The 23,393-nt window shown below is 34.5% G+C and overlaps 1 protein-coding gene across 16 annotated transcripts in view; it reads right to left on the bottom strand.

Annotated features, from left to right (window-relative positions):
• LOC143258664 (protein PALS2-like) overlaps positions 1-23,393 on the bottom strand; it is a 113,782-nt gene that overhangs the window by 52,751 nt on the left and 37,638 nt on the right. For 3 of the 16 annotated variants that reach the window (XR_013032451.1, XM_076518009.1, XM_076518018.1), the window contains exon 1: positions 15,681-15,938. The exons of 8 other annotated variants lie outside the window; for them this stretch is intronic. Coding sequence is in view for 6 of the 8 variants with exons in the window: in XM_076518009.1 (XP_076374124.1) it covers positions 15,681-15,768 (88 nt within the window). In the remaining 2 variants the exon portion in view is untranslated. Of the gene's footprint in view, positions 1-15,666; positions 15,939-23,393 lie in introns of those variants that run through there. 5 more of the 16 variants (XM_076518016.1, XM_076518027.1, XM_076518023.1 and 2 more) reach the window with 4 other exon arrangements.

The following is a 23,393-nucleotide window of genomic DNA, read 5'->3' as shown; positions in this document are numbered from 1 at the left end:
TACTGTTTGTAAACAGTACATAATTCATTTATATACCCGCCTATGATCATATTTTCAAAAATTCCATACCACGAAACACAATTACATGTCAGTTACTAAACTTATACAAGCTCGTGCTATCAATACAAACAAGAAGGTATGCTAAAAAATCGATGATTAAAATTAAAATAAAAAACAGCTCTCTAAATGATAATACAAGTTTTCCTAAGGAGGATCTTATAGTGGGATAATTTTGCTTAGAAAGTCTGTATTGTCATAACACCAGCCTCGAAATTATCAAAAAATAATAGTACAAATAAAATATTTTCTCTTATTAGTTTCTTACTTAAAATCTTAAATAACATCTTTGGATTCTTCCTTAAACCAGAATGGTCAATTTTTGAAATAGTTTATCTTCACGTATCATTTTACGTCATATGAATGTATCTGCATAATTAAATAGATTTTATATGAAAGTGTGGGTGCACAACATTTATAACTATTTTCTTGTGCATTTTTAATTGTTACATCACATCGATTTATGGGGTTCTCTGTTTAGTATTTAATAGTCATTTAAGGAGGCTTAAGAGGTAAAAAGCTAAATTTACTTTTGTACGTGTTTGTTTTTCAGTATCACCTACGTATGTCTACTTAAATTATTTAACAGAGAGTAAACGTTGTTGTCAACGTAAGAAAATGGGCTTTATCTTTAAGTTCATAAACTTAAATACATTTTTTTTTTAAATATTCTTGCTTGAGTGTTCGGTTTTTCGAACTAGTACACACATTTTTCCCAGTGACGTCAAGCAACTGGTTTTCTATACTCACTTGACATAAACGCTAAATAAACAACCGCTCACTTTCTATAAGGAATCTACGGAAATAAATCTTGTGTAAATACAGCACCAGTAATAACAAAAATGTAGAATTTGGGATACGAACAATGTATCAGTTAAATATTTTTTTTATATAGGCTACCTTTTTATTTACTTTTTGTTACTCTTTTGAAAGGCATATTGAAAGTTTGTTTCAAAGTGAGAATCTAATTACGTAGGTAATTTGGTAGTTATAGCTCGTGTTTTTCAAGATGAGAAATTACACATTGTTGCAAAAATTTGGCACTTTGTTACTTAAAATTGACTGTCGAATACAAGATGAATGAGAAATATAAAAGACATGAAAAAAGTTGTCTGAACACAAAAATACAAATACACATCATGATTCAATTCAAGTAACGCCAACAATTACCTACAATGGAAACATCGTTCGGCGAGACTACGTCCTGAATTCGCTAAATTTGTATGTATTATTCCGTTCAGATTAAATGTTTTCGATTCGGAAGCTTCATAGCTGCCTGATTAAAATGTCACCCTTAAGATGTTAAAATTCTGGGTTCGATTGCTCGCGAACATATCGCAGATAGCCTATTGTGTAGATTTATACTAAAACAGCATTAACAAGAACTGTCCAAAATACTTTAAAATTATTTCATATAAACCATTATTGAATTAGTGTTCACTAAGTATGTCACTTTATTATCACAGTTCACACAAAATAAAGGGCCCGGCATGGCCAAGCGTGTTAAGGCGTGCGACTCGTAATCTAAGGGTCGCGGGTTCGCATCCCCATCGCGCCAAACATGCTCGCCCTTTCAGTCGTGGGGCGTTATAATGTGACGGTCAATCTCACTATTCGTTGGTAGAAGAGTAGCCCAAGAGTTGGCGGTGGGTGGTGATGACTAGCTGTTTTCCCTCTAGTCTTACACTGCTAAATTAGGGACGGCTAACACAGACAGCCCGCGAGTAGCTTTATGCGAATTTCAATTTGTGCGAAATATATATATATTTGGCTTTATCAACTTAAAACTCGTATAAGTTGATCATTCGTATAAATACGAAATACTATATTTGACGTTAAATAAAATTAGTAATAAATTAATTAATCAAAAGCCGACAAAAGCAGAACTAAATAATCTTCACTAGAGTGAAAATTATACAAGTGAATACAACGTCAAGACCGAACAAAAATACGTTTGTATGCATACATATTCATACAAGCCAGGCAAATCCCTACCCCGATCTTCGCCCTCTAAAGACGATAAGACAAACAATTAAGAATTCCACGTTCATTCTTCTCTTTGAATCTTTATAAGCAGATGGGTAGAAAAAAGAAACATCGCAGGAGTTTCATTGGTAATACACCAAGGACACTTTACGTTTTACATTAAGTGAAGCGTTAATGGAGACAACGCCTATAAGAATACTTTTGTAATAAACTTCCCAGACTTGTCCATAAAATAACTTTTATAACAATGTCTGACACAACAATAGTGGTTCGTATCATATACCAACAGAATGAAAGACTGGGAATATAATTAAAACTTTTGATGGCAACGCCTATGTTTAGCTGAATAATAAATCACCAATGTTCGACTTACTTTAATCACAAAGGGAGGTGTCACGATATGGGATAAACAAAAAAAAAATGTGCATGGTTGAGAAAAGTGCTTCAGTTCACGCTGCGTACATTCTGTCTGTGCGACGTACACTCCTGACTCGTGGCTGCCTCTGTAGGTATCGTTTTATACATCTTCAGAAATATAATGAAAATGCATAAAGTACTAAGTTGTATTTCAAAAATCAGTTTAGTATCTCTGCTGACGTCTCTTTGTCTTCACTAAGTCTAAGACTGTTTCGATTTAGACTTACAGTTGATTTTAATTTTTAAATTTGATGTTTTACTGGGACAAATTTTTACAACTATAACTGAGGTTGTTGCTTAGCACAATATTATATCTGCGTATTTTCTTTCTTTTTTTTTTTTTAACTTACTCTAGCCCATGGATTCCAAAACTTTCTTAGTATAATCTCTCCCACCTCGTTCCTGGAACATTACATAATTCCACATCTTGTGCATTTTCTGCCCTCCCCCCTTCCCGATACTTTCCTATACATTTAGCAGGTCGTCTGTGGTTCCAGGGCTCTCACCTGCAGTTCTAAGCTACTGTATTAGCATAGACAAGCTATTTGTATAAAGTGTTATTAATCTTCTGTGCACTTTTTGAACTGTATATCCTGTAAAAGCCGCAGTCTCGATTAATAGATTTCCAATATGTCACAATGTTTACGCTATTCTGAATGTTTGTAAGTCGCATTTATTATTACAAAACACCTAGAAAACACGTTCAAAACACATCATGAACCAGACATGAACAGATACTTTTATAATACAGTCACAAACTTTATTGACCAAAATAGAAGCATTTTTACACCTAAATTTCCAGTCAACACTATTACACACCAAGAAAAAACAAAAGACTGGAGCACTCATCAACTGGTAAAACATATCACTGTTACAGAAGTAGTAACTGCTATTAAAACACAAAAAACAAAGCTCCTGGAGAAGATGGTATTCAAGCTATCCTCCTAAAACAAGGCACTCAGAGATTATATGAACACCTAACAGCGTTATTTAATCTCTCACTATCAGCTGGATATATCCCCGTTTCTTGGAAGGAAGCAATAGTATTAATGTTCCAGAAAGAAGGAAAGTCAGCGAATAAACCAAACAACTACCGCCCGATTAGCTTAACCAGTTGTATTGGCAAAGTATTAGAGAGGATAATTAGTAATCGTCTGTCAGTTTACTTAGAAGAAAATTCAAAATTACCAGAAATTCAAAACGGATTTCGAAAAAACCGCCAAACTACAGACCACCTGATTCGACTTACAGAATCAATTACCGACAGCTTCAACAAAAAGAATGCACTGTAGCTTGCTTTCTCGACATTGAGAAAGCATTTGACACAGTGTGGCATAACGGCTTAAGACATAGATTGCTTGAAATGGCATTACCCAGGAAACTATTCGCTGGCTGTCCAACTTCCTGGATAACAGAATGTGTAAAGTAAATGTAAATGGGGCCCACTCAGGGTCCTTTTCACCCGAAGCAGGAGTCCCGCAGGAGGGGTTGTTAGCCCTATATTATTTATCATGTACGTGAGTAATATGCCTCTGTCGGACCTAAATTTAGGTTATGCATCGCAGTTCGCTGACGATGTAGCAGTCTGGAAAAGTGCCCCACTCCGTCAATAGCAGCAACGAACCTACAACCAGTCCTAAATAACATCGAAGAATACTGCCAGAAATACAGAATCAAAATTAATATTCCAAAACCCAAGTCATAGTATTCAGCAGACTGAATAAGCTGAAAAAGATCCACCAAAACTCTATATGAATGGATCACTTTTACTGACTGCTACTTCTGCTAAATTTCTAGGTCTAACCTATGACTCAAAATTAACGTGGCTACCACATATTAAAATGTACTGATAAGAATCTGGAAAGAGCAAACTATGCAAGAAGTCTTTCAGGTAAAATCCAAGGAACATCACCAGACAACATACTTAAAATCTACAAAACGTACATTAGACCAACAATAGAATATGCATCGCCTGCCTGGATTAACATAGCACCCACACATGTACAGAAACTTCAACGTATACAAAATTCTGTACTAACTTCAGCATACAAAGTACCACGTAGCACCTCAACCACATTCATGCACAAGTATGCAAACATAGATACAATAGCTGAAAGACTCTTGCATAATTCTCTAAAATATTTCAATAAGAATTGGCACAAAATGACTTAATGTGTGATCTCGACAGATATCACGTACATGATGTAAATGGTCCTAAATACCTCTCCCTTTTAACATATATTTAAGAAATGTAACACAAGCTGGCCACTATCCCACTAGACACTTAGTCCTTGTTTCTTTTTATTTTTATAATTATTATTTTCTTTTTTTAATCATTATTATTATTATTATTTTTTCTCTTCTCTTTTGAATTATTATTCAAGTATTGAATAATAATTATTATTACTTTCTTTTCTGTGTGAGTGTTTGTCTTACTACAAGTAGTAGTAGCATTCTCTCAATCGAGAAAAAGGAGAAAAAAATACAAAAAAAAATATATATATATGAAAATACAAAAAAAAAAAATTAAATGGAAAAAAAAAAAAACTTGTTCGTCCATGCATGGACTGAGCCCTGAAATGGACCTGAGTATGATGTTATACTTTTACTCTGGCCCAAAGCTTAAAAAAAAAACAAAAAAAAAAAACCCTAAAGACAGACGCTATAATCGTTCGGGAGGGAGGAAGAGGTCAAATGTACCTGACCCTCCTGGGTATTTAACAACATCAATACCCAAATACCCACACAGTCAAACTACTTACATTTTGTTTGTAAACTCAACTGGCAATAAGCAATTACGTAGTCTATAGTTTATGGGTCAATTTCTGCGGTATATTATATACATGTATATTTAAATCAGGGTTGAAAGTTCTTTAAATTTCTAGCCAGTCTTTTACAAAAATTCTGATTGGTCCTCCAAGGATTACAACTAGTCCATTCCACAAACATGTATATTTATGTGTGTGTGTTTTAATTCCATTTAAAAAATACAGATGTGAATTTTTAAAGAAAGAGATAATTACAGACAGGTATGTATGTGTCTACACATGTATAACATCCAACAAAAACTGGAAGACAGTTTTTCATTAAATCGTTCTTAAAATTTAACGGATTTACTATTATATATTTATTTTTGTATCGATGTCTGTTTTAATTAAATATATAGTTAAAAATGCATGTAACATATACAGTTAAATTCGTATTGCGGAATTTCCGCCCATTTGCTACATTTGTAGAAGATTCTGGAACGTAAGAACCAACAATGTATTTATCTACGTAAATACCAGAATTGTTGCCTTAACTGGTTTTTCTAGCAAATCTTTTCTCAATGTTATAAAAGATAACCAGTGCAGCGGGGGTAGACAGTTTTATATTGTTGGTTTGCTACAGACAGTATACTATAAACCTCGAAAGCTATAACGGTGATAAACGCGTATCAGTCGTGAAACTACAGAAATTTGACTACGATTTGATTTCGAACTTAACAAACTCTTTAACTTCAAAGAATTAACTTTGGACTTTAGTATTTCTACGAAAAAAATAAATAACTTCAGCTTGTAAACGGCGAGAGACCAGTGAAGAATACAGAGATAGCTAGATTCCCGTTAAGTGAATCGTCGATAAAATATTCAGTTCCAAATCACATAAAAAACAACAACTTAGTATTGTTTGTAACTTTGTAAAACTTTTGTATGTAAATCATTATTCGTAATAACCGTTATTCTAAATTTTATTATTGTCTGCATATTATATTTGTGTTAAGATAGAAAAAAATGTGTGAAACAACCTTATTGGTAAACAACATGAACTTGATACATATCAACATTCAATTAACTCCTAAATTAAAATTAAAATTTCAGGCCACTTAAAATCGTAATACGTTATATAATAATTTTGGAGGCTCGTCCGAGATACAGCGGTACGTCTACGGATTTACAACGCTAATATCAGGGGCTCGATTCCCCTCGGTGGCTCAGCAGATAGCCCGATGTGGCTTTGCTATAAGAAAACACACACACACACTCATCCGAGATAAATTGTAATTCATAACAGATTGTACATAATATTTATATTAATCCAGACGGGCAGAAAAATGCGACTTGAGATTACTACTGTAATACGTTTGTTTGTTTGTTTTTTGGAATTTCGCACAAAGCTACTCGAGGGCTATCTGTGCTAGCCGTCCCTAATTTAGCAGTGTAAGACTAGAGGGAAGGCAGCTAGTCATCACCACCCACCGCCAACTCTTGGGCTACTCTTTTACCAACGAATAGTGGGATTGATCGTCACATTATACGCCCCCACGGCTGGGAGGGCGAGCATGTTTAGCGCGACTCGGGCGCGAACCCGCGACCCTCGGATTACGAGTCGCACGCCTTACGCGCTTGGCCATGCCAGGCCACTGTAATACGAATTTGTAAGTAAGATATTTGTCCACTGAGGTATTAATTTTCATATGTTCAAGGAACCTCCTTTTCATTCCAGACATCATAAAACTTTCTATTATGTAGGTCTCCTTGCTGGTTAGAGCCGACTAAACGACTTGAATTTTGGACCCTGATTTATATATATATATGAGATAAAGTTTCTAAGGTTTTAGTCATCCTTGATAGATGTAGTCTCCGTTACTGTGCTGAGTTAAGAACATAAATAAGTCATTCATTACACAAAAGTCTTGAAATCACAAATGCGTATAGTATACATATTCTCGGGGCCAGGCATGGCCTAACGCGTTAAGGCGTGCGCTTCGTAATCTGAGGGTCGCGGGTTCGCGCCCGACTCGCGCCCAAACATGCTCGCCCTCCCAGCCGTGGGGGCGTTATAATGTGACGGTCAATCCTACTATTCGTTGGTAAAAGAGTAGGCCAAAAGTTGGCGGTGGGTGGTGATGACTAGCTGCCTTCCCTCTAGTCTTACACTGCTAAATTAGGGACGGCTAGCACAGATAGCCCTCGAGTAGCTTTGTGCGAAATTCCAAAACAAACAATACATATTCTCCTAATTTTATCTCTGCAGCTTGAAGCGTACGTCTATCGCTTTTTCCAGTCAAGTGTGTAACTGACTTCGTTGACTCTCACATAGAACTGACAAGGCGATCGATCAATAGTGGTCCCGGAATACTGCATCCTTCATTTTTCTAACGTATGATAAACGAGTCTACTTCACTTTGATTACTTAGATAATTATATCAACCAGTTGACAATAAATAAGCCAAGGTGAGAATACTTATCGTTCTTTAGAATTCTCATATATTTTATCCAGGGCATCTCATAAGAGTTCTGTTTGAATGAGCATACTGATCAAAGTTAGGGTCTGAAATAACTGCATGGAAGAAGCTAGCATATGGTACCAGCATAAGCTAGAATAAATAAATATAATAAAACTCCACAAATAAACCTTGACAAAAACAAAGTTTAACACAAAATATCAAATTTTGTTGTCATGTCACAGACCAAAAAGCGTAGAGAATTGTCAGTAGAGCAGAGAGTTAGCACAAAAACTTTACGTGATGCTGGTTGGATTATCCGACAAATTTCTGCAGACTTGAAATGTCCCACAAATACTGTTAAGTATACCATAAATTGCGATACCGAGATAGATAAATTTGTAAAAAAAGGAAAGGTAAAGGAAGATAGTCTAAACCCAATGATACTGATGCTAAGTATCTTCCTTTACGCAGCGTTTGGGACAGTAGCATGAGATAAACGACAATATACCAAACTACAGAAAAGTGTACGGATCTACAGTATCAAGAAGATAAATGAGAATAGCATATCTGATTGTGTAACACTTAAAAAACTTTACTTCGTTCTCCAAATGTTGTTGAGAGAATGAAATTTGCAAAATAAACGTACAAAGTCTGGACTGTTAATATTTTGGAAAGGTTTTTATTGGTGAATAAGTCCAAGTTTGAAATATTTGGTTCAAATCACAGGTTATACGTTCGGCAGAAGAAAAGTGAAAGGTACCTCAAAGCATAGCGCCTACCATGAAACATGTGGGAGGCAGTATGATGGCTTGGGGGTGTTTTTCTGATGAAGCGACAGGAGATATTTGTAAAATAGATGGAATAATGAACCAGATACTGGTTCATCATGGTATATACAGTGATTTGTGTAATATCGGTAAATGATTCTACTACCAAAGAGAAAATGATCCCAAACACTCATCTAACCTATTTAGAAATTACTTAGATAAGAAAGTAGCTACTGGAATCATTCAAATGATGCAATGGCCTGCAGAGAGCCCCTCTCTTAACCCAACGGAGCAGATCTGGGATTCGATAGAACAAAAAATTGACAAATCAAAAATTACTTCAAAAGAAACTTTATTGGAGTGTATTAGAGACATTTGAAATAAAATCCCAAAGGACACTTTGACTAAATATGTTGCAACAATGGCTAAAAGACTGTGTGCAGTTATTAAAGTAAAAGGGGACACATAATATATTAGCTGTTTGTTGAACCAAAGCACTTCCATTGAGTTTTTGTTGTACTAAATATGAAAATTAATAAAATTTTAATGTTTCATTTGTGATTTACCTTACATTGTTCTTTCAAAGTAGCCTGAAATCTATTTTTTGACTTTATTCTAACATTTTTGCACATTTTTTTACTCTATATCAACAAAAATGCTACAGAATTAAAGAAAAAGATTGAAACTGTCTCAAAGAATGAGGTTTATTTATCCATAAATTAACCCTGATGTTACTTTTAAGCTAAACGTTCATTGAAGTAATAACTTTAAATTGACAAACAGATTTCCAAAATGCATCACTGTTACGTCATCTATAAATTTATGTCTTAGGTGTAACCACGGCTATGTGGGCTCTACAATTCGTTGTTTTGAGTTCAATGATTTAATATTATGCGCAAAATATCCCATGTAATTAGTCAGCCATACTTTGCCATTTTTTACAATAATGTGACTTCATTCCCACTACCGATAATTTCATCGTGTCATTATTGACCACATTGTTACATCCAATAACAATCTACTATACATTACGACTATGCATTTTTACAATAACCATGTAACGTAGCTTCCAGTGCAAAAGGCGCCGTCGTAATGCTGTCATATCCAAAGCACACTACTCCTTCATGCTGGCTTTCTGTAATCGATCAAGTTACCAATGCCAATTTCACAAAAATCCATAAGTTTTTGCGTCTGTCGACTTGGCAGTATATATGCCTTTGTGTGGAATAGAAAAAATGCCTGTTTCATTATTCAGCTGCTTGAGGTATGTGACATTTGAAGTCTCATCTTGAAGAACTAATACCCAATTGCTCTAGTGTCTGTACCAATCTAGTAAGTATTTCTTTGTATTATAAGGTGTTCAGAACATTGGTTTGATAATAAACATAGTTCATCTTGGCCTTTGTATCCACTCTCTTGTTTAATAACTTTGCCCTTGGCACAGTATTCAGTGATGATAATGAGTCCCTTCAAAAAAGTTTCATGACATGCTATGTACCATTTTTGAAATTTTCTTACACACACCGGCTGATAGTAAATGGCATAAAGCTTGCTACAGTTATCAAGATACACATAAAATTCATCGAATGTCACCACGTAACGCTCGTTTTTCTTATATTAGTTACCATTTATAGAATTTTCTACAGTTACCATTTTTTCCCGGATACTTCACGAAGTAATTTATTATATATACGGTATTTGTTTCACTTTCTTGAACGAGAATTATTCTTAATTATGATGCATTATGGGTCATTTTTAGACTTTTTTCATTGACCTTTGTGTTCGTGTATTGTCACCATTACAAGACACTACACTTTTTTACTACAGTTGAGGTACGACTTGTTGCAGACTTCTATGGACCTTGATATCAAGGTATCAAGACCTTGGTATCAAGACTTTGATACCCCAAGTTGACCTATATTCCTTTCTTTTCCAAAGCCATTAAGTACGAGAGGTATCTTCTTCTTTGAAACTACTAACCTTAACATATCTTTTTGATTTTATTGTATGAATATCTTGTGGTAGAAAGAGGTTTTACAAGCCCTTCCCAAAAAGTGATTAATTTTCGGTTGCATCACATTACCTACGCAACACTGAACAGTGCCAAACTGTAGTTCAGATACATTCTCTTCAACCACGTCTTGATATCGGCTGTAGTTGTCACATGAATGACTGATTTATATATTCAAAATCATTTTAATATAACTTACTCAACCATCTGTAAAAGTTAAATATATCATTACTAAAACAATTTGTTATATGAAATATTTTGTGTTACATTATCAAATTACATTTATTACTAACTTTTATGGAATGACGATAATATTAGTTCATTCCTTATTTGTCAATGGGATTACATTTATAGCTTAATTTGTGGATAACATGTTTTGGTTATTTTTTGAATTTGATATTTGAGTTTAATACTTGGTTTGCTAATTAAAGGAGTGATAAAAACTAGTGCATATTTCGAAACAGCGAGTGTCTTTTTGATAGGCTCTATTTTATTTATTAAAATTTTTCGTGTAAGAGGTGGTAACCACTATTTTCTAATATGTTATGAATTTTTGAAATGTCTGAGTGAAAACATATGTAGTGAGAAATTTCGAAAATTCATAACATATTACAAAGTAATGGTTATCTCCTGAAGCTTTTGTTTGTTTGTTTGTTTTGGAATTTCGCACAAAGCTACTCGAGGGCTATCTGTGCTAGCCGTCCCTAATTTAGCAGTGTAAGACTAGAGGGAAGGCAGCTAGTCATCACCACCCACCGCCAACTCTAGGGCTACTCTTTTACCAACGAATAGTGGGATTGACCGTCACATTATACGCCCCCACGGCTGGGAGGGCGAGCATGTTGAGCGCGACGCGGGCGCGAACCCGCGACCCTCGGATTACGAGTCGCACGCCTAACGCGCTTGGCCATGCCGGGCCCTCCTTAAGCTGACCAATCCACCTGAATCTTGCATCCTATTACATAGTGAAAATAACAACCGCCCCAAGCTTCTAAAAAAACCTTAAAATTCTCGACTCCGGAGCCACAGCTTACAAACCTTTTATTGATTTTTAAATTATCACTTAAAACTAAATAATAACATCGACTCCCTGTTGTCATTAATATAATTACTATTTGTTATTATTTTAAAGATACAGTGTTTTTGTATGATGTGTTATTATTTCGAAAATGCAGTGTTAGTATTTATATTTAAGCCTTTTCCAACAGTAGTTTCTCTAAACAATGATATTTACTAAACGTGTTTTTAATATTTATTATCTTATATAACATTCTGTCGGCCCGGCATGGCCAGGTTGGTTTAAGGCGTTCTACTCGTAATCTGAGGGTCGCGGGTTCGAATCACGATCACATCAAACATGCTTGCTCTTTCAGTTGTGGGGGTGTTATAATGTGATGATCAATCTCATTATTTGTTGGTAAAAGAGTAGCCCAAGAGTTGGCAGTGGGTGGTGATTACGAGTAGAACGCCTTAACCCACCTGGCCATGCCGGGCCCAAACAAGTAGAGTCAGATTAACAACTGGAGAATCAAATAAGACCGTTGTATCTACGTAATGCGGATTATCTCTTAACGTTGATTTTTCTGAGAAGGACACAAACAGTCCTATGAAATGCGCATTATCGGACTTCTCAGTCTTCATTGGAAAGTATGAAAAATAAGAAATGACTTCTAACACAAAGTCTATTTCAACAACAACAGATTGGTAAACGTATTAAACATAAATGGCTGGTTTACTTATAATCAGCTAGTAGCGTATTTTGTGTTTCCTTCAGTGTCCAACAAAAGAGAATGCGGCAGCTAGTCATCACCACCCACCGCCAACTTTTGGGCTTCTCTTTTACTTGCGAATAGTAGGATTGACCGAAACATTATAACGCACCTACGGCTGAAAGGACGAGCATATTTGGTGTGACGGGGATTCGAACCTGTTGACCCTCGAATTACGAATCGTGCGCTTTAACCACCTGGCCGTATGTTTTCGACAGATCATATTAATAAATGTGGTGAGTCATGATAGGGTAATATCAAATATTTACCTTCAACAAATGTAAAAGTGTATCAGTATTACAATAGAAACAGTCGTATAAACAGGTGTATATCAAAATCAAAATTATTGTTAATTCAACACAAGACCGTAGTAATATCGACCAATTAACATCTAGTTACAAAATAAGAACCCGTTAAGAGAGTAATAGGATTCGTTCACACTCACAAGCGAACACTTTGAAGTAAAAGTCCTCTCAATGCTCTAGAAGTAAAACACTGACATTTAAAAATTGCCAAAGTTGTAATAACACAAATTACATGGCGGGAAAATAAAGCGAGCTACAAACAAGGGTACGTAGCACGTTTATCTCATTCGCTGAACTTTAAGCTATACCTTTCTTTAGATTTCTTTAAATTCTTTACATATTTTTCAACTATAGGAATACTCCTAAACAGTTAATAAGTGCAAAACAGACATTTACACTGAGGTTATTATCAGGTACGAGATGGCCGGATCGAACTGATGCCAATAAAGTGATATTCAGCTGTGCCAGAAGGTCAAAAGAACAAAAGAAAGATGGCCAGCATCAAATAAACATTCATCACGTAGCAGACTATGCTAAAACCGATCACTTCATCCTGGAGAGGCTGAATGCTATAAATAAAACGTCATAGAAAGTCTATATTCCCCTTAATGAAGTTATTGATTTATATTACTCCTTAACTGGTTATGTAGAAAAGACGAAGGATTTGTTTGACAGGTATGAATCTGAGGAAAAACATGTGAATCAACACAGTAAGTATGCAGTAAAAAGTAAGCGATGAAAAGAAGATACTATTATACAACAGCTATCTGCACGACAAAAAATTATTAATGATACATTTGATACAAAGAAGAGAAATGAAAGATAGAAAAAGTTAGGTTCAGGTTTGACGTTTTCACTTGCACGAGCACACAGAAACAACCAACTAGTGAGCCTCGCTAACCTGCTGAAAAACTTGGGGAAGTTTTTGTTACTATCAGAATGAAACTTTTGCTGAAAGGTATCTACGATTTACGTCAACGGGCGAAGTCCTTTAATTGCAACTCTGTATTAAGAAACATGAATTTCAAGTCATATTTCCAGATATTGAAACTGCATCTCACCTTTACTTAACATTGCCAATCGCCAGTACTTCAGAGGAAAGACGAACAACGAGAAGAGGACAATAATTTCACATAAATCGTCTTTCTTGCTTTGAAATAACTTAGGATGACCAATTAACTTCGAGTACATTATTGACAGTTCCAATAAAACTAAAGCTCGAAAAGTGTTACGATAAGAACCCTCTAATGATACAGTGTGTAAATGCCATTTATCATGCACTGTGTATGTATAATTACAGTTTTGCAAGCTTGACCCTTTACCTTCAAGAAACTTCTTTCTAAACTATATATAACAACAGATGTTTCTCGATCACCCAAATCGAGTAAAAAAAATCAAATAAAAAGTCGCACAAATACTTATATACAGAAAAAATATCTTGTGCATAAAAATAAACAATTGATAGAAATGACTAACACGATTAATTGTTTATTGACACGTCAAGCTTGAGCCTTTTGGTTGTGACAAGTTACATTGACTTAAAATTCAAACTATCGACAAAATGTTTCTTCTGTAACTTCACAAAATATTTATTTTTTCTCCAACTTACAATTTCTTTACTTTATATTATTTGAAACGAATATGTAAAACCTTTTCGAACCAAATTTAATAAGTTAGCAAGCCATTCTGTTTATGAATAAAATGTAATATAAGGCTGTCATACACTTAAATTGGTTACAAAATTAAAATTTCAGTTTCTGAAACTTCTTTCTGCTTATATTTTAAAAAAGTTTTAACATTTTTTTGTTATTGACTGTTTCAAATCTTATTAAATAATTTGATCTATTAATGGTTATTTTAAAATAATATCAATATCAAAATTAAGTAATTCAATTATTTCATGCTATAAAAATCTGTACGATGAATACTTGTATTATATTCAAGTAGATTTTAAACTTTATCAATAGAGTCACTTGGAACTGGCACACAGGCCCTGAATCCACAGTTTGTGTCTTGAAAAATAGAATAGAAAATAATGATGGATATCATACTAAAATTCCGAAAGTTTCTGGACCAATGGGCCGTAGCTGCAAATATTTTCAGCATTTGACGATATCTGTGAATGTTATGGCATTTATTTCTAATATGACATGCAATAGTACTCGAATGACAAGAGCTATTTAAGTGATTGGAGTGATTGTAGCAATTTCAATTGAAAAGCGTTGAAAAAAAAAATCATCCAATAGCGATAGCTAGTGACTTTGCCATTTTCGACCGAATGCAGAAAGATATAAGAATCTGCATTCGTTTTTTTTTTCCTTTATCTTTAAATGTTTTACCTATTTTTAAGATCACATGTATCTTGAGTTTTAAATGATTTAAATTAGTCTATTGGGATGTTATTGTAAAATAAGTATTCAATATTGAACAAACATGTACAAAGTTTTCCGTATGCATAAGTTTTCTTTCCTACACCCTAAAATCAAACACTTTCACAGTTAGACTTCCCATGGTGAATAAATTCCTGTATGTCAGGAAACAGTTTTCAGTTTATATACAAACAACGCACATTTCCCTAGGCCTCACAAAATAATCACTAAAGCGTTCTTCACGGACGTGTGGTTCATGCTCAAGTAATTGTAAATATCAGCTTTACCTGGAAAAGAAAAACAAAAAGGGACAATCCCTCCAAAAAAAGTTGATGATTAAAAGAAGACTTAATTTTACTGAATACCATGTTTGTTAGTCCAAGCACCTGAAACCATATTTGTGTTAACTGTTAAAGCTTTTCTTGCCATAATTTAATTGTCCAGTGCATATCAAAATGCTTTTATAAGGTTGTTATAGTAGCTAGTATAAAATTGAAAACATTAATATAATGCTGTTATAGTAACTAGAATAAAACAATCATGATTAATATTTTCGCCAATTTAAGAAATGTTAATATTCGTTTCAGCTTGAGTCTCTTTCAGAAGGCTTCTATGTTTACCATCACTAACCATCTACAATTGTAAAAAATGGCTGCCACTGCTAGCTAGTAAACCCACAGAAAATTTATTGAAAACTTGCTTAAACTTTGCCGTTCCTCTGCATTGTGAAAAAAACAGTAAAATATTTAAAACTTAGCGTTAAAAAATGTGCTTACAAGAAACGACTTACTGCCTTCTTTTTCCTTGTTAAATTGTTCCATACTATGCAGTAGCCTCCGATCGTCGTCTCCACTGCGTTGGCTGCCACAGATCACCATGGTGACAGCTGCTCACGCTTCGCCTTGTGTATTCCAGGTAGTACTCTTTGTTCGATCTTAGTGTGTCGTCACTAGCCTCTCCTCTTTCGCGCTTGCCCACAAGTAAGTTAGAGTTTATAGGATCATAGGCGTATAGAGGATTGTTCAAAGTGGGCTGTGCCGAATAAGGTTTTATCTTCTGCTTCTAATTCTCCTCGATTTGCCGTCTATATTGCAAGCTTGGGGGGAAGGGGTTACGGCCTTCATCCACCCGCCTAGTACAACTATACATATGATATTGTTTAACAAAATTGTTTATTATCGACTCAAAGCGCTTAACAAAAGCAGTTTTGTTTATATTAAATTTGTGTTCCTATAATTTATTTACGGATCAGATAGTAAAATAAAAAGCACGTGGCCTCATCTCGGTTCGTGTCCAGAATATCCTTAATTGCCGGTATTTTACGAATGTGACTAAGTAGACACACTTATACGGAAAAGTGTGAGTGAAGCTGTCAGAAAGTTGCAGCATGTTATGTAGAAAAACAGGTACAAAAGTAAGGTCAAATTGACTGCCAAACAAACGACGACTGACTATAAAAATAAAGTCAGTTCCAAACGAATAAATATTAAATTTTGTCATACATGCATAATAAGAACAACAAGTGTTTATAAACTTGTTAGAGTATACCAACAGAATATAAATTGCAATCAAAACATTTATTTGACTGTCTCTGTTTACGAACGTAACAGTAATATTAGTAAACAGAACTCAGTTCAGTTATCCAGTGGATTACATTCTTTCAGTAGAAATTAGGTGCCACAAACATTTTAACATGGTATTCTTAGTGAAACCACGTAATATCGTAAACCAAGTTATTTTCTTATATTGCTAAGAAACTGATTCAGAAACCACAAATGAAATATACTCTCTTAACTCCTTTTATTTATAATAGTCTAAATATACTTTTACCCTGATATGTCTCCGCACGTAGATATGCTGTTTGATCCAGAGGCATCGCTAAGTGTTTAAAAGATGCGGGGCATGAGGCTATAAGCTCGGGAATTTTCGTCATTTCAGTTTAATATCGATCATGGTTTTATATCATGACTTTCCAAGACACCAGCAGGATTTCGGAGCATTGTACAATAGAACCCTGGCAGAGACGCCCTGCGGCACTTTTTTTTCTTTAAAACACTTTCCATTTGACCGCCTATCCTTCATTTATCGACGAATTGACTTGAAACTTGGTAGACTCATATCTAGGTCCAATACGCCCCAAAATCTTTCTCATCTTTAGACCTTTTTAAAGGTGTTATGAGGTGAAAGGTAAAATAACCCAGTTTTGTTTATTATGGGCTCCTGTGCGGTCATATTTAGAGCAATCAAGATGAAAAATGGCACAAACGTAAGTTTTCATGCGTGGAACACATTGATTTTAAAAATACGTATTTGCCCATTTCGAGTGTTTTTAGGGTTCAGAGCTAACTTAAAGCACAATTTTCAAGTTGTACTTTGATCAATTTATATGGGGTTTGTTACAGAGATGATTTCTACAAGTTTTACACATTCACAGACAAAAATGGTGGACTTCCTTATTTTTAGTAATTATAGATGGGTCAAGATGTCACAGAAGTATAATTTTAGCGTTTTTTGACAATTATTCCGCCGTATTTCGGCTAATTTATATGGGAGTTAGTACAAACACACTTTTCACAGGTCCCAAATAAATACAGATAAAAATTTGGGATATGCCCATTTTTGTTCATTATAGAGTGGGATGGACAAAAGATTTAAAAACACATAACTTTAGGAGTTTTGGTCAGTTATGTAGCTTTGTTTGAACATGTTTTACATGGAATTAATTCTACGGGCAACGCATATTGACAAACAAAATTTTTGGGCTTGTCCATTTTTAGTAATTCACATACCTACGATGGTTTTCTTGTCTTAAAAGTTCTACGGTAATTTCTGTACGCTAAATCCAAAAGTGATATTCATTTTTCTTTCTCACGTACATATTTTTTTACAAAATGTAATTTGTAATTTTATATAAGTGAATTATTTTCACTTAATGTACTCGACTCGTAATCTCAGGTTCGCAGGTTCGAATCCCCGTCGCACCAAATATACTTGCCTTTTCAGCCGTGGGGGCGTTATAATGTGACGGTCAATCCCACTATCCGTTGGTGAAAGAGTTGGCGGTGGGTGGTGATGGCTAGCTTCCTTCCCTCTAGTTTTACACTGCTATATTAGAGACGGCTAGCGCAGATAGCCCTCGTGTAGCTTTGCGCGAAATTCAAAACAAAGCAATCCAAACTAAAATGTTGACTATCACTGACTAACAATTTTTCTGAACCAATCACAATGTGAGGGTCTTATCGATCGTTCTATAAACCACAAAAAACACACCGTTAGTATATAAACAGTTAACAGGCCGCATGACGTGTCATTTCTTAATAGTATTTGTTTATGCATGCAATTTGACATTATTGTTTCTTTTCAATATTATTTATTCGTCACTGTGGCAACAAGAGGTTGTGTAAATGATCTAAACATATTCTGTTATATTTGCGGTTACGTTTTGTTGGGCTTCATATTAGAATATTGACTGCAGATGAAGGCCCGGCATGGCCAAGCGTGTTAAGGCGTGCGACTCGTAATCTGAGGGTCGCGGGTTCGCATCCCCGTCGCGCCAAACATGTTCACCCTTTCAGCCGTGGGGGCGTTATAATGTTTCAGTCAATCCCACTATTCGTTGGTAAAAGAGTAGCTCAAGAGTTGGCGGTGGGTGGTGATGACTAGCTGCCTTCCCTCTAGTCTTACACTGCTAAATTAGGGATGGCTAGCACAGATAGCCCTCGAGCAGCTTTGTGCGAAATTAAAAAAAACAAAAAAAAGACTTCAAATAAACTTCCTTTATTCTAAAGGATAATGAAGAAAGTTGAATAATAAACGTGGATTGCCTTTAAAGTTGTTATTCACAATTTTTTAAGGATACAAAAAAGGAACCAAATTACGTAAATATTGTCAATAACATGGTTAATAAATTCACAGAGTTAGATTTTAATATGAACTTGAAAGTTCATTTCTTACTCTCATATACTGACTATTTCCCTGAAAATATCTGTACCGTCAATGAAGAACAAACGGAAAGGTTTCATCAAAACATTAGGAAAACGGAGAGAAGGTATCAGGGAAGATGGAACATCATCAAGATTGCTGATGACTGCTGGTCATTGAAACAAAATGCTTCAGATGCAATACAAAGAAGAGAAATATCAAAACATATAGTTCTGAGACTAAGAGACGTAGATTTCACACACACAAAAATCAGGATAAATGAATATACACATTCGTTTGACATCAATATTCTCCCCTTTTCTTCAATTTGTTTGTATTTTTATTCATTGTCGTAAACGAAATACTAATTTGATCTACGTAAGAGTTCTTTTTACTTCCCGATTTGTACAAAATTCTTGCTTATAATATTTTCGAAATCTTCGTCGTTGAATTATGGAAAATCCGTTTTTAAAACCAAAACAACTTTTAAGGAGTTTAAATTCATAGGTCTGTAATATAGGAGGGTCAAGATGCTACAAAAGAAAATAAATTTAGGGCTTTTAAAATTATTTCACCGTATTTAGGCCATGGTATTTAGTACAAAGCTAATATTTGCAAGTCCCAAGAAAGATATATAAACAATTATGGAATTTCTGTCTTGTGCTCAATTTTTCAGTGAGAAAAGCACAGGTTGGGTTTTTCGTGTACTATTCGCCTGTATGTCAACCAACTTACATGAATTTTGGTACGGATACCTTCTTGCAGGTCCCAAGCAGTTATTAGACAGTCTTGGATTTTCCCGTGTTTTTCACGATTCTTTTGGTGTCAAAATGTATTATGTTTGGAATGTGGATGGGAGCATTTTGCGCTGACCAGCAAATCTTGGCCTCTAATCTATTAATACAGTTAAAATTTGGTTTTCAGGTAACCCTGTTATTATCTGCTTTTTATTTTAACGTAAATTTTTAAAGTGTTTTGTTTAATCTGAATATATGCAGAAAAGAGTTAAATTAAGTTTATTCTAGATGCCTTTGTTCCTTGTCATTCTTTGGATATAAAACCTAGTACTACTGTGCTGTACTACTTGTCTTCCTCTCTTTTGATTTAAAAATTAGGTCTACTAAATTTTAACTTATCAGTATAAGTTTCAAGGTTGGTAAATAGCATTGCTCAAGTGAGTTTTTAACTCTAACTTTTCTTAGGAGCTAATTCGGCCAAATGGCATCTTCTTGTCTCATTCTCTTACACAAATAACAACATGCTTTTTAATTAGAACACCGAACTATTCTTGTAGACAAACCGGGCAGTAGTTTTTTGGTGGAATTATCAATGATGTTCATTGGCTAACTGATCTGAACACCAAACACAGTGTTGGGGTCTGAGAGAGTAAATTTGACAAAGATTCTCAGGAGATTTTGCACAAATTTTAAAAAGATTTTTCACCCATGCAGAATTTAAAAGGATTAGTGTAGATCGTTACGTAGAATAACGTACTTAGTTTCTTTTTGCCTCAAACAATGTTTTCTTAGCATTTCTGTAACTTCATCTATACGATAATTCTAATAGTCTTATTTTCAACTGGTGGTAAAAGATTTATGTATTTTGTGTAGTTTTTATTATCCGCGAGCTCCTAAAGTTCTGTTAAATATTTAGAGTTAACTTCCATTTTCATTTGTCCTAGTGATATTCGGCTTTCATCCTTAATTCAATTAAAATGTTCTTTAAGCTCAACAGTAAATTGTGGAGTATAGGTTTATATTTAAAATATATATTATTACTATTTAATGAAATCCAAGTAGAAATTTGGATTTCTCGGACGCTTAACCGAGGACTTACATTATTGTGTTACATTTAAATTTGGAGACACTTTTTGCAATTCTATTTGATACACCAACCTAAGTGACAGGATAATAACATATACCAGCAAGAGAATATTGTTTAACATTGTCTTCATTTGCCTGCCCCCCTTTCACTGGCAAACAGCACGTCTGCGGACTTACAGCGCTATCATCCGGGTTTGGATACCCGTGATGGGCAGAAAACAAATAGCCCCAAGATGTAGCTTTGTGCTTGATTACAAACAATAACTTAATTTGCTCATCTTAGTCACACACACACACAAACCTATCATAAACTGTTCAGTTGCAGTACTATTTTAATATTATATGCTACAGCACTGCTGTTTACATTGTAAAACTGAAAATGAGTTCTGCGTTAACTCTGGGATAAACTTGATGAACATTACTGTGTTATACCTCCTAGATATCCATATGGAAGATTACTAAAAACTCAACTAGTAGATATTTTCCTTAAGGTTACTGATTTTAATTTACAGGTCTTTTAAATTCAAACAAGACATATTCTACGACCTTATTCAAACATTTGGGTTAATATTCCATTTAATACTATTTATGTTCATAAAGACTAATTTCTTGTGAAGAGTATGTTTATTACTTAGTTCATATTATTTTGACAAATTTTTTTCTGAGAATGTAAATACCAAAGTAAGAAATCCGTAATATTAAGGAACGTTAGAACGCTATGGAATTTCTTTCACTTTTTTATTTATTATCATTCACACATACATACATTTGTTACGGATTAATATTTTACTTATTTACCTATCATTTATCAGTTAGTAAAATTCATATAATTAGATTTCCAGACTATTATTGTGGACACAGCTAGGCCTAAAGAGACAACAATGATCGTTACCTTTGTCTGTTCATTTCCAACCAGATGCTGTGTGCTGTGAGAAGATCTTTGAGGGAAGGGTTATTCCTCTCGAAAAAAACACTGATATATTCAGAGATGACTTTTGACAGACAATTCAAATCTACCAGCCATGTTACTAAGCCTACTAAGGTAACCAACATATACACTTCTAGTCTTTTGTTTTCATCCTGGAATATGCACTACTAATAAATAATATGAGAACCACACAGATGCATAATGTTAAAAACACAATAACAAAAACTTGTTTAAGACTGATCAAGAGACGTACTTTAGCCATACCATCAAAGTTATATTATAATCTCACAAGTCTAAGTAGCAGAACAGTAGCAGAATTTACAAGTATTATTCTGCATTAGTATCTTGCAGTGTAAAGTCCATATGTACCATTATATAGTCATGCTATTTTTTATATTGAGAAACAAAAACCCTATAACGACCCCAAAGACACCGACCAAATAAAGGATTGTCTAAAAGAGCACAGTTATGGATGTACAGGTGCTATATAACAGATCCTATGGTAATCGATCACCACTAAATCTTAGATGTCTATCACCACCTATTTGAAGACTAAAAAAAGGATGATGGACAGTCACCTATCAGCATAGCTACAGGTAACTCCTACTTCAAAGATAGCAATATAGCTGTTTGGACGTTTCTCATCTCTTGGAACAAAAACATTTTCCGTGACGTGGTGTGGCATTCATGTTTCCCATGTGGAGCCAAGGATTAAAGTGAAAGCTATAGAGCACACTCATGAACCACATGACATCACTGATTAAACAAGAAAACTGACGAACTCACAGTAGAAGCCTCTTTATCTTCACCACAACAGATGGATATATTCTGCTTCAAGTGCACAGTTTCACCATTTACTTTTTCAAACAAATATAGAAAACAAATTTATAGTCGTCCTTTTACACATTTAAAAATACTCCAGTGTTGATTTTTATTCAGTAACACTGTTTTATTTATTACATAAGTAAGATGTAAGGCAGGTGTAAATACAAACATTATTTCAAAATTAATGAAAAACTCTACAAACTCTTAAACGTAGTAAAAATTGGGACGACTGTTAATGGATTAACAGCGAGACGTAGAAGTACTTCATTCGATATGATACCAAAATACTGTGAGAAAAGGTCAGAAGACGAGTAATAAGCAGGTTCTATTGTTGTTATTAGTTTATGGAAGTGCAACAAACAATAGTAATTCAATTTTATTATATGGAAAAGATGTAATGTTATCAGTATTAGTGCTAAGGAAAGTTAATCATGTTATAGGAGAAGACTATAAGACCATAAATGCTATAGAGAATAACGATAGCATTTGGGATGTCAAGTGATCATTTGAATAAAATAGCCAGGAGCAGAGACAAACATGCAGATAAGATTAAGAAAAATTGTGAAATTAAATTAAGAGATAAATTATTAATGTATACCATTAATTATTAAGAGAGGAAACACGTATAAGTTAGCAAAGCTAGGAAAAGGATCATTTGGAGAGCTCAACAAAAAAGCCCATAAACTGTTTCCATGAGTTACAATGCTTGGAACTGTTCGCAATACGTGGGAAGATAAGCCCAAAACACGCCAGTTAATAAAACTGTTGTGTACCAACAATGATGAGTGACAATGCCTCTGTTATAGATAGTTAGAGACTTTGCATGTGTTCTGGCAGTATCATATCTAACTTAATTACTACTGCTGTATTTTGAAAGCTAATGCCCTTTATAACTGGTACTGGATTCCTGCTGTGAGTGACTTGTGTAAGTGAGAATTTTAAAATATTTATGACTGTTCTGTTGAAAATTTTATGTAACGTGAATGCTACATATAATTACTAATAT

Source organism: Tachypleus tridentatus, chromosome 8, assembly GCF_004210375.1.
Source record: "Tachypleus tridentatus isolate NWPU-2018 chromosome 8, ASM421037v1, whole genome shotgun sequence".
Classification (NCBI taxonomy): Eukaryota; Metazoa; Arthropoda; class Merostomata; order Xiphosura; family Limulidae; genus Tachypleus; species Tachypleus tridentatus.
Note: the sequence above shows the minus strand (reverse complement) of the source record. Positions and strands in the feature narration are given on the sequence as shown.